The sequence below is a fragment of the Pinus tabuliformis genome, chromosome 6, assembly GCF_031772625.1.
Source record: "Pinus tabuliformis cultivar Carrire ecotype Pingquan chromosome 6, CPIR1, whole genome shotgun sequence".
Classification (NCBI taxonomy): Eukaryota; Viridiplantae; Streptophyta; class Pinopsida; order Pinales; family Pinaceae; genus Pinus; species Pinus tabuliformis.
The window spans coordinates 1444898746-1444911465 of NC_142292.1; the positions used below are offsets into that span (position 1 = coordinate 1444898746).

The 12720-nt window shown below is 39.7% G+C and overlaps 1 protein-coding gene across 2 annotated transcripts in view; it reads right to left on the reverse strand.

The window, feature by feature from the left end:
• Positions 1-12720, reverse strand: part of PDR2 (phosphate deficiency response 2) — a 214403-nt gene that overhangs the window by 102729 nt on the left and 98954 nt on the right. For both annotated transcript variants that reach the window (XM_089427506.1, XM_089427499.1), the window contains exons 5-13: positions 4151-4223; positions 3848-4020; positions 3574-3745; positions 1703-1807; positions 1352-1462; positions 1069-1155; positions 455-637; positions 280-330; positions 61-186 (exon numbers count right to left, since the gene is read on the reverse strand). In XM_089427506.1, coding sequence (XP_089283632.1) covers positions 61-186; positions 280-330; positions 455-637; positions 1069-1155; positions 1352-1462; positions 1703-1807; positions 3574-3745; positions 3848-4020; positions 4151-4223 — 1081 coding nt within the window. The remainder of the gene's footprint in view (positions 1-60; positions 187-279; positions 331-454; positions 638-1068; positions 1156-1351; positions 1463-1702; positions 1808-3573; positions 3746-3847; positions 4021-4150; positions 4224-12720) is intronic.

Consider the following 12720-nt stretch of genomic DNA (forward strand, 5'->3'; position numbering starts at 1 on the left):
CAAAACGTTATTAGATGCTTAAAGCCATTGACTCCGTAGAAGGTTAGTAAGAGGATATACCAGTTTGTTATCCACAAACACCAGAGCATGGCACACAGACAAAACTTCCAAAGTACGCTCTGGCACATTATTCATGTCTGTTTCTAAATTCAAACTGCCATCAAGACCAACAATTCCTCGAAATTCCTAACAGAATTTGATGAAACACCAGCAAGTGAGAATTAATGAAAGCAATATATCAACATCACTATAAACAACAAAACTTAAACTAAAAGATACCATGTCATCTGTTGTAAGAGTGCCAGTTTTGTCAAAGCAACATATATCCACCTGCATCATAAAAGCATACAAAACATAAACAAATACCTTCATCGAACAGAGAAAAAGGTTCAAGCATTTACACAAAGATGACAACTGCAAGGGAACTGCACAACAAGTATGCAATCACACTGACCTTCCCAGCAAATGGAATTCGGAATGGTTCTGTACAGAATATTCCACGTCTCGCCAACGCAATAAGAGAAGTATTCACAGCAATAGACAACTCCATAGGCAACTCTGGGGGGATCACTGAAGTAATTATCAACGAACAGCTAAGAAAGAGCTTGTATCTGCTCCGTGTTGGATCCTCGAGGCCCTATGTCAATTAAAAGCCAGATTCCGTAACTTAATATATGTACTTTCAATTCAATGATACATAATTGAACATTCCCTGAAAAATATTTAATAAGGAAACTTTACAAGCTACGGAGACATTTTTCATTTCAATCTGTTCCACTACAACCTCACTATCCTTGCAAACATTCAGAAATTTTGATAAAACAACAGCGTGAAAGACTGAATTAGGATTTGGTCTTGTGAAACCCTGAGAAAACCACTTTCTGCTGCTGTAAAATAACTATGAAACAAATGTATTAAACGTCCTTAACTAAATGTGCTCCATTCCTGGAGATATATGAGCATTATGCAGCAAGAAAAAAGAAAAATCTGAATACTGCAAGAAATCAGCCAGTTACTAGGAAAGAAAAAACTTTCTCATCAACATTTCTAGATCAAAAGCATAATTACCTTCTTCAGAACATATCCAGCAGCTATAAGTGCAAAGACTACAAGAAAGAGAATGAATAGGCCACTTTCCCAACTGTTTGCGGTAACCTGCGTGTAAAATATATCATTTCAGTTTCCAGGAGCTATACAATAAATACATTTCATATATGAGGGTTAAGAATATACTAAGTAGCAGTTTTAGATCTGCTAAACAATTATCAAGTATTAAAAAAAAAACTACTTTTAAAAATGCAAGCAAATAGGCAACAAAAAAACTAAAGGGCAGAGAAACAGCTTCACAGACCCTTTCTGTTGAGAACAAAATGGTACGCATCAATTTTCCCTGACTTGTCTCAAATCCAGTGCGTAGAACTATTGCCAAGCACCCTCCATCAGGAGTTTTGAGATGGGCACCCTATAAAGAAACAATCCCAAAGTGTTACCAAAAGATTCAAAAAAAAGTGCACAAAAGTGATTTATTCAGGAACAACCCGATTCTTAGAAAAGTTGGAATAATATGCAAGTAAAATCCGTGAGGCACACAAATTTTAAAAAGTGCAAATGTGCTTCCAAGATAAAACAGGCATAGAAACAATAACAGAATACATTGCAACTATTTTGTATGACAGGTTGTCCTCAAAGAACAAGGTCGCACCTTATCGGCCGTATGCTGCAGTATCTTTGTTCCACCAAAAAGTACGTGATTTTTATCACGTCGTGCTGATAACCTTTCTCCCAATTCCCTACCTTGGATGGAAACCTGAAATAGCATCATCGTTCTTTCCACATTCAACATGACATGAATTGAAATCCCGTTTAACTAATCAACCTTAAAACATTACGTATGATAATGCAACTAGTAATTACGATAAAGTACTTGATTAATGAACGCTCAAATTTAGAGTCATCAATTAAAGCACAGGAGCAGTATTAAGGTTTATGCTGCTGGTTAAACTGACATTTGTACTCGGATAAGGGCACAAAAAATGTCCATGCAAATCTGAGCTTTTTAACATGGATTGTGAACATTCTTTGCAAGTTTTCAGTGTGCCAATACAAGCTCTCAATTTTTTCCATAGCAAAGTTTTAACATTAGCAAGAAATTGTCCCTCATTTTCTATTACAATGAAACAACTACGTAAGTTGAGTCCAGCTTATTTCCTAGTCATTCATTGTACAGTCCAAAACTGATTGCCATATTTTCAACATTTCCTAGCATTTTATAGTTTTTAAACAGTGTTCAAGAATTTTTTATATCCATGAAAATGTTACAATATTGAAATATTAAATTTATCTTGGGGCTTATAAATCTATTGCATCATATTTACAAAGCTCAAAATTGAATTCGGTACTCAGATGGAAAAATATTGGCAGTATACATCTTAAATGCCAGTGATTTCCTTCTCAATGGCAACAGTTCCTTTATAATTACTAGTTTGATCACTTGGATTACTAAGATTAAAAGAGATTATTCTTAACAGTACAAGGGTAATAATGCAACACCAAACCTGTAATTTGGCAACCATGTCCTCATTGGTCTTGCCATGACAATTCCAGATCATCTCAGCAATTTGTCTCAAAATGTACTGTAACTGTCCACATTAGTTCAGCCTTTGGGCTTTAAGAGTCAAATGCCAGAGGGGACAGCTCCCTCACAGACCGCAAAAGATATAAGATTTAACCACACGTGGGGTTTTGACAGTCAAATGCCAGCAAGAACCGCCTCCCTCAGATCCCAATCAACATGTGATTCAACAACACATGGCTCTTAAAGCAGCGTCCATTTACAGGAATCCAGGAATGGTGAAGAAGCTTCAGGATTTATCAGTTAACCATTGTTATTTAATATTTTAGATCAGCTGGAAACAAGGGTTTTACTTCAAAAGTTGGGCATCAAAAAAACAGAATCCACTACAATTCAAGCCAAATAATTCTGCCAAACCAAATTATTCGTGAATTTTGGAGTTTTCTTGGCCCAACTAGACCAAACTTGGTAACTATGCATTGAAGAGTTTTGAGGACTTCCACAACAACAAAATTATCAGACTAAGAATGGTGCTTGTCTGGTAGTATTCAATGACTTCAACCAAATGAGACCATGTCAAAATAAGAAACTAATAAACAGCAAAAATAATAAATGTCCTCACAGCCACAACAAACAAATTATCAGACTACGAATGGTGCCTGTCTAATATTCAATGACTTCAACCAAATGAAACTATGTCAAAATAGGAAACTAATAAACTGGAAAGAAAGTGCACTGGAATATAATACAAATGATTAGATAAGAAAACAACAAAGTAGTTAAACAACTATTATTGCCCTTCAAAGTTGCAAATCACATAGTTATCCAACGTAAACATCTAAAGGATGCCCCACTCCAAAGGTATAAGATAACCCAAGCTACAACAACTGCCTTTGCTTCTAAGAATGTCAAACATACAAGAGAGCACCATCACAAGCTGTGTAATGCAAAATTTGCTATGCTCTATAATTTTATTTAGATCTCTGTAGAAGTTAAGACACCTTCCATTGTGGGGTAGATTCCCCAGTCAAAATGGCCTCATTTGTAATTGCACTGCCAGCCAGTAACAACATATCAGCTGGGATCGTCCTCTCTTCTCCACTTTGCCCTGCAGAACGACCAATAGATACAACATCTCCAGGAAGAAGATCCATTCCAGATAGCTTCACCCATCTGCAACCATAAAGTATTTAAGATGATTTGTTGTTTCCTGGAAAATAATCCTGGCAGGAGAAAAATGAACAAATATTATCTCAGAAAGACAAAAGAGCATACTTTCCACATCGATGCACCATTAATGTTTGATTATCTACTCGAACCCGCCGAAGCTCTGTTAAAGTTTTCAATCGACTTTTTGCCATTGTGGATTCAAATAAGAAGAGCATAAAAAGAGTGAACAAGCTGTAGTACCAATACTCGTCTAGACACCAAAGGCAAACACAAAATACCTGCAGCATATACATGCTTAAGTGTCAAAGGAACACAAATATAACAAATTAATAAATAAAATTGAATTAAAAGCTAAAACTTTATACTAAAAGTAATAATACAAACCAAAGACTAACACAGAATATTAACCTGGAACACAAAGAATGGTTCCATACAGTGTTCCTTCATCAACTTCTGAAAAGTGGGCTGTGGAAACTCAAATCTGCAGCAGTTAGCAGAGCAGGTGCAATTCAAGATCCAGAGAATGCAATCTTAAATGTAAAAAATAAAACTTCATATTGGAAATTTATATTATCTAGAAGCACACATATAGAATGAAAATAGAGTTTGATCTCAACGGCATACAATCTGTCCTTTCTCTTTACTTTTGCATAAGCTAGAGTTCACGTAGAAATGAAAACCACAAATCATGTAAACACAAATGGAAGGTAAACAACATGAGAATATTTTCACCCTTTCACCATCAAAAGACGAGTATTCAACTGGTCAGTGGTAAACACAGTGTAAGGATGGTTGCATGTTAATCAAGGTTATCAGAACCAGAACAGGTCATGGGTCAGACAGGGACTGGACTGGAACCAGCTGGAAAAACAGGTTGTAGAACTGGTGTATCGAAAATTGCATAAAAGATGTATATTTTAAATATCTATACACACACACATCAATGTAAATGCAAACCATTGGACAACATATATGCTAAGGTTGCTCATATATATAGCATGTAAGAGTGAAAATAGCAGAACAGCACAAAGTGTGATATATATTTGAAACAAAACACATAAACATCAAAGCTCTAAATAGCCTCTAGTCCAAAAGACATTATTTTACAACAAATAACTGCATATCATCAACATCATCCCCGATATTGGGATCCTCGTCACAGTAGCACCCTCCATCTTAGTCCTCCAACGAAGCCTGCCTTGATCCTCCAAGGACATCAGTATTAGTGCTTGGTGCTACTTCTAATTCCAAGTCCATCCACCATGTTGTTGCTCAAAGCAACTCCCTCCAATTTTTATGAATATGGCAAATCCATGTGTTAAAATAAGACTGAAAGCTTAACATGCTCAATCAGTAGTACTGGCTTGAGGGAAAATTGCATTTTTACTAAGGTTATGACACATGAGTTCAACAATCAACATCCCCAACATCAGGGTACATAGAGAGCCTGGTGCTCTTGATTAAAAGGCAATCCCATACCCTCATGCATGATAGAATTTGCTATTAACTCAAATAAATCAAAGGGAACCCAAAAATTTTATTTCCGAAGTATTTGATCATAGAAATAACTTGATAAACCAATACGCAATTATGTCTATAGGTCCAACAGACCAAAGTTGGACTCAGTGGAGAGTAATCGTCATTGTCATCGTCATCAGATCCAAAGCTGAATTATTTCAATACTGCCAATCCTGAAATGTTGAAAACCTCAAAACCATCAAGTCTTTTGGAATCTGAATGAGATATAAAGTTCTACTTTCTTCATGTGAGATCTGATGAGAGGTCAAAACCACGCAAACATATCTTGGAAATATTAAAGGTTCCGTCTCGCACTGGCTGGTTCAGCTGGTTGATGTCCTAAACAGATTGGTTCGTACAGCTTGGGGATCATCTCTCTTTCTCTGACACACATGTGCATGAAGGACGGATTTCTGGGACAGATTGCGGGCCGAAAATTTCAGAGTTTCGGGACAGGTTTGACCAGCGTTGTCCAAGGCCTTATTGACCAAGTTTGACTGCGTTTTTTAGGGCAGAAGTTCGATCTCCTTAGGCCACATTTATGGGCACAGAAATCGAGGAATTCTGGGCTAGTTGACCAGCGCTGATTTCAGGGTCAACTGCTGTTTGACCGCAGAAAATTACAGCTGATTTTATCTCTCCTTTGACTGAGTTTGACCGAGCTGTTTTGGGCTGCATTTGACCTCCTGTTCAGGCCGAGTTTGACCAAGGAAGACCGAGCTGCATTGGAGAAGGTTTGCTGCTGTTTTGACCAGCATTGACTTTCTGGTTAGGGCTGAAGTTTGACTGCAGTTGACTGCAGAATTTGACAGGGCTGATTTGACTGTGTATTGGGCAAGTGAATTTGATTTTTGTACTCTCTCTCTCTGCTGAACTATTGAATAATAATAAGAAGATTTGATCAAAGGGTTTTCCCCACATTGAGGTTTTTCCCTAGCATCTGCTAAATCTGGTGTCCTCTTGTCTTGGTTTGTCTTCTGCATATGTTTTTATGTTTTATCTGCATTCACTGACAATGTGATTAAGTTAATGTGATTGCTACTGCAAATAATTGGAAATTGTCATTGGGTTGCTAAAGGAACATTGAAGTAAATTGTGCTATAAGCATACAACATGCCATTGTTATCTAAAATTAACATGGTATCAGAGCTCAAGGGAAGACAAAGCCCAAGCAAAGAGTGAGTTAAAGCAATTACTAAGGGAAGTTGTTGGACAAGTACTTGGAACTAGTCTCAATGGTGGCTACATCTTATTTCAAATCCGAGAAAAGCTTAAGGACAAATCCGACTATCATGCATGGAAGATGTCTCTGGATTTGACTTTAGAAGAAAATGATGCTATGGACTATGTCAAAGGAAGAGTGGTGGAGCCTCTTTCAAGAGCACCTGTTGCTGCAAAAACAAAGTACAAGAAAGGTGAAGTCAAAGCTAAGAAAGTTATTGTTGATTCTATTCATAAGCCTTTGGTTGCCAATATTTCTGATTTGAAAACATCTAAGGAGATGTATGACAAGCTAGTTGGATCACTAGTTGATTGACAGTGGTGCCTCAAGGCACTTCACTGGGTACAAGGAGGCCCTCTCAAACTTAGTTGAAAAGAAGACAAATATGGAGATTATACTTGGGGATAATGCCACTTATCCCCTGAAAGGAATTGGGAATGTTCGTGTTTGGCAAAGGAACCCGAAAGATACATTTACACTTGGATTTAGGGTTGAAGGTCTCTATGAGGTTGGAGGAAGTCCATTGGGAGAAATGACTTGCGATACTTCTCTTCAATCTGAATTATGGCACCGAAGATTTGCTCACCTTCATTACAAAGCCTTACCTGATTTGAGGAAGATGGTCACAAGTATGCCCGAATTCATCATAGATCATGAAAGAGTTTGTCAGGGTTGTGCAGCTGGAAAACATAAAAGGGGACCATTCCCTTCAAGTAAAAGTCAAACTACCGATATTCTTCAATTGGTCCATTCTGATCTATCTATCAAGTATGTTGCTTGTAACATCTTTGGGAGGACATTTGTACTATGCAATTTTTGTGGATGATTTCTCTCGCAAAATATGGATCTATTTCTTAAAGAAGAAGGACAAAGTGTTCAAATGGTTCCGCTAATTCAAAGCCTTGGTCGAGAATCAAATAGGGGAAGAAGATCAAAATAATGAGGACTGATAATGTAACCGAATATGAGTCAAATGAATTCAGTAACTCTTGTAGAGAAGTTGGCATAGAGAGGGAGGTTACTACTGCATATACTCCTGAGCAAAATGGCGTTGTTGAAAGGAAGAATAGAACTATCATAGAAGCCACATGTGCCATGCTTTATGACCAAGGCCTACCGAAGTTCTTATGGGGAGAAGTTGCCAACACCGTTGTGTATGTTCAAAATAGATGCCCGCATCAAGCATTGGACTTCAAGATACCCGAAGAAGTTTTCACTGGTAAGAAACCTGATGTTTCTCATTTTAGAATTTTTGGTTGTCCCGTATATTTTCATGTGCCGAAAGAGAAAAGAAACAAGCTAGATGCATCTAGGAAGAAAGGAAAGTTTGTGGGCTATAGTGAAACTTCAAAGGCATATAAAATCCATGTGCCTGGTCAAAGAGAAGTGGAAATAAGTCATGATGTCACTTTTGAAGAAGATTTTTCCCTTGGGAAAGTCCGAGATCTTCCTATCCCTAGGAAGGACAATGATGATGATGATGATGATGCAGTGAACCAAGGAGAATCTTCGACAGATGATCTAATGCCCGATGTTGAAGGTATGATGGATCCCATTGATCCACCTCCTAGTGATCCCTCTAATTCAAGAAAAAGGCCTTTGTGGCTCAAAGATACTCTTGAAGATGTCGAGAGACATGTGGCACCAAGGGGGACATTTCATGAAAGCAAGAAGTCAAACAGGTATCAAGGATACTCAACTACTATGAGTACCATAGTTCAATCTGAGCCATGTGCATTCGAAGAAGTCATGAAGCACCAAGTTTGAAAGGATGCAATGAACGAGTAATAAGAGTCGATCATGAAGAATGATGTATGGGATGTGGTTCCTAGACCCAAGGACAAGTCAGTGGTCACTTCAAAATGGCCTTACAAAATCAAACATGGCGCTGATGGGAGTACTGAAAATTTTAAAGCCAAGTTCGTTTCTCGAGGCTTCTCTCGAAAGGAAGGAGTGGACTATGATAAGATATTTGCAACGGTTACCTGATATACCATTATTCGTTCAATCATAGCCCTTGTTGCCTCGCAAGGATGGAGCCTACACCAAATGGATCTCAAAATTGCTTTCTTGCATGGCTCGCTTAAGGAGGAAGTCTATGTAGAACAACCCAAGGGGTTCAAAGTTCAAGATCGTAAGACACATGTAGGAAGGTCGAAGAAAGCCCTTTATGGAATGAAGCAAGCCCCTAGGGCTTGGTATGAGAGGATTGATAGTTATCTTATGAAGCTTGGATTTACAAGGAGCGACGCTAACCCGAACCTATACTTCAAGCTTGAAAAGGACAGGCCTCTCATTTTGGTCCTTTATGTGGATGATCTCTTCTGACAGGGAATGACCCTCTCATTCATCAATGCAAGAGGGAGTTGGCTTCCGAATTCGGGATGAAGGACCTAGGACTAATGCACTATTTCCTAAGGCTGGAGGTCTGGCAAAAACCAAGTGAGATTTTCCGTTCTCAAGGAAAATACATTGTGACGCTGCTTGAGAGATGTAGGATGGTGGATTGCAAGTCCATGTCTACTCCAATGGAACTCAACTTCAAGAAGTTATGTGGAAATGTTGCAGGGCCCAGATTAGCGAACCCATCCGAGCATTGACAACTTCTGGGGGGTCTTATGTCCTTGGTAAACACTCGTCCTGACATATGCTTCATTGTGAACACGCTGAGTCAGTTTATGGTCGAGCCTCATCACATTCATTGGATTGCTGCTAAGAATTGTTAATTTTAGGTATGTTCTATGCGTAGAGCAATTTATTTCAATTTTCACAGTTAGATCAATATCTTTTCAGATTAGCAATCACATTAGCATTAAAATAAACTGCAGATAGAACATAAACATAAATCGCAGAAGACAAGGCAAGACAAGAGGTCACAAGATCTGGCGCTAGCCAAGGACAAACCCCAATGTGGGGAAACCCTTGATCAATTCTTCTTATATGTTCTTCAATAGTTCAGCGGAGAGAGAGAGAGTACATTTACAACAGAAGTCAACACTTCAAATTATCTAGTTAAGAGCATAGATCATCTCTAATAAGATGATACATGAGATCAATTGAAGACATGCTGCTTCAACTGATTCTCCAAGGTGACTTCTTCACCTATCATTGTGTTGCATTTCGTCATCATGCTGCACCTCACCGTGCTGCACCATGCTGCACCCATCATCACAATGTTGGACCTCATGACCATGTTGTACACATCATACTGTTGCACCTCATGCCGCCACTGTTGTCCCATGTGCATTGTTTCGCTATGCTGCCACAATTGTCCCATGTGCCATTGTTGTACCATGCTAGCCATTGTTGTCCTATGTGGCATATTGTTGTCCCACTGTTAGTGACATAGCCATTCTTGCTATCCCATTGTTTTATTGTTGTCCCATCACAGCTTGCTATACCTTGTTGTTGTCCCAAGTGTCTTAGCATACCTTGCTAATGTCCTATGTAGGAATATAGGGCTAACACCAGCACCTATACTCACCCAACAACCCATAGATTAGGGCTCTGACTCTTTGTGCAATCCATTGTCACAATCATTCCTTGGTAGAACTCGTTGTCACCTAAATCAACATATATCCTTCATGTTGTAATACTAGGTTTAGCCTTCTGATTAGGGCCTCACAAACTGCGGTTAGAAGGCTGTGTATTAGGGCCTTTTGTGACAGCAATAAGAACCCTTTCTGATCTGCTTATGTATCTTCTTGACATCAGATTAGGGCACAAAGGGACTGTGTGTGAGGCCATCTTTAAACAACGTATAAGGGCAGTTGATTAGGCCTCTTGCTTTTAGGGCATAATGGCACTTCTAAGATAGCAGATGTGTCTCATCCTTTAGGACAACGCTTAGGTCATCATTAGGGCTTCATGAAACAGTGATCTTGGATAGCGTTCTAGCCTCTCCTCGCTGCGTTATAGAAGTCTCCTCTAGGACAGCGTAGGAGCCTCTCTTTGCTGTCATAAGACTCTTCCAAGACTACGGCTAGGGCATGCTTCCTTGACAGCGTTTTAGACTTCTCTTTGACAGTATTTAGGGCTTCCATTGACAGCTATAGAAACCCTCTCCTTGCCGCTAGTAGAGCCTCCTCTTGACTGCATATAAACCTGGGTAGAGCCTTCTCCTTTTGACTGCGTCTAGGGCTAGGGCAGCGCCCTTAGTCTTCTTTCCTCCAACGTCTAGGGCTTCCACTCCTAGATTCCTCTTCCACTAAAACCCAAGACAAGTGGAGAGAAAGCAAGATAGAAGTGTGTGTGAGAAATGACTCTCAAGTCATCTCCTATTATACTAAAACGTTGAGCACATGAGGGGTTTATTTGGTTGCTAGCCGACCTTGACGAATTGTCTTATAACACAAATAAATTCATAACTCCATGAATACTTATCGGAATCGGATGATCTTTAGATCAATCCTACACCTCTCGATGAGAGGGATCCAAGAAAAATATCAGCTGCCATAAATAAGACGACCCACATGGAGTTTGGCCCTAGTTGCCAATTTTAACACTGCCTCTCAACTAGGGAGAACTCCATCCGTTGATCCATCTATCCGATTGTACTATCTCTACCATCAATGCCTTGTACTGCTCTACTCTGATCTACTTTGCTATGCTGAGCTCTGTTCTGCTGAACCATGAAGAACAAGAATTGATCAAAAATGTCTCATACCATTCCCTACTGACCTGAAGTTAGTTCCATATGAAGAGAGTGTGTCATATCACTCTTACTGACCCGAAGTCAATTTCATTGATTCCAGATCAATATCACAAGAGAGTGTCTTGAACCACTCATACTGATCCCAGATCAGTTTCATTGATCCCAGATCAATGGAGGTCATCCTAGCATAGGGAGTACGGTAGATACAACGATGCATCCAACGATAGTACTACTATGGTCCCTAACCCCATTTCCATGCTCATTGGACAGATGAAAGGTACTTCCCATGAGTCCCAGACTGCATGGGTAGGATGCCTCGACAGGAAAACCACTCATCCTATCCCTAAGTCCCCACGAGGTATCACAAGGGAAGGCTAAACCATTCAACCTCTACACATCGCACCATTAGGGTAGGGTGAGTCGCCCTATGGTCGCTTTTTGCTCCAATAAGTACCCCAAGCCCCCCGAAGCTCCCAGAGCTCAATGCATGCAACATGCAGGACTCTCATAAGAAGGTCTCTCAACGACTCCAAGTCGTTCGAGAAAGTCACAAATTTGACCTTTCCCCAGGGCTTTCACAAAATGTCTACGAATTGTACACCGGTCTCAAAGCGATAGAGCTTCCCCGCTCATCGACGTACCATATCCCAGATAAGGTAGTATCTGATGTCTATATACTGGAGCAATCATAGAATACAGGATTCCTCAACAATCGAATCCCCCCCTTGGTTGACACAGAATATCACGGTGATATCCATCATGTGTACAAACAACTCACTGAAGAGCTTCCGCAACCAGGCAGCTTCACACGAGGTCATACTCATATCTATCTATTCAGTCTCAGTGGTGCTTATAACAACCGACTTCTGCTTTCTGCTCATCCAGAATATCGAGCAGAACCTAAAGAGAATCAGCACTCATAAGTTCTCTTGAGATCTCAATTCATGAGAGATTGTGCCCCGAAGATATCTCAGAATATTCTTAGCACCAATCCAGTGAGGCTCAACCATATATGAGCTCATCATGCTAACTGCAAAGCATATGTCCAGACGGAAGTTCACCAAGAACATCAACGAGAATGAGTCTATGAAACTCAGAGGCATTTCCCAAATCTGGTCTGGCATCACTACCATATAACTTTTGAAAGTTTAAGATCCTCGAGGTAGTCACGGGCTTGTAGTTTACCATTCCAAATCTGGAATCCAACTCCCTCTTACTTTTGAAAATGAGAGGGTTTGCACCTGTCAAAAAGAAGTTGTTCTCAGAAGGTGCCAATATGAGAGGCCTATCATCCACAACCTTCAAGCAATCGTTTGGATCGACTTCATTCCTAGTGAATCTCAGCTTCATCAAACGGTTATCAATCCTCTCATACTAAGCCCGACATAGAGGGCTTTCTTCCACCTGCATACATGAGATTCCCGATCATGAATCTCAAACCCCTCAAGTCGTTCCAAACCTGTGGACCTGGTACATGAGGGAAATGGTTCCCTTGTAAGATTTTCCTTCGGTACATCTCAGACATGTACCTTCATGCTCTTCTTGAATTCAGGCATCTCTGTCACCATCTGACTCACATCGGGT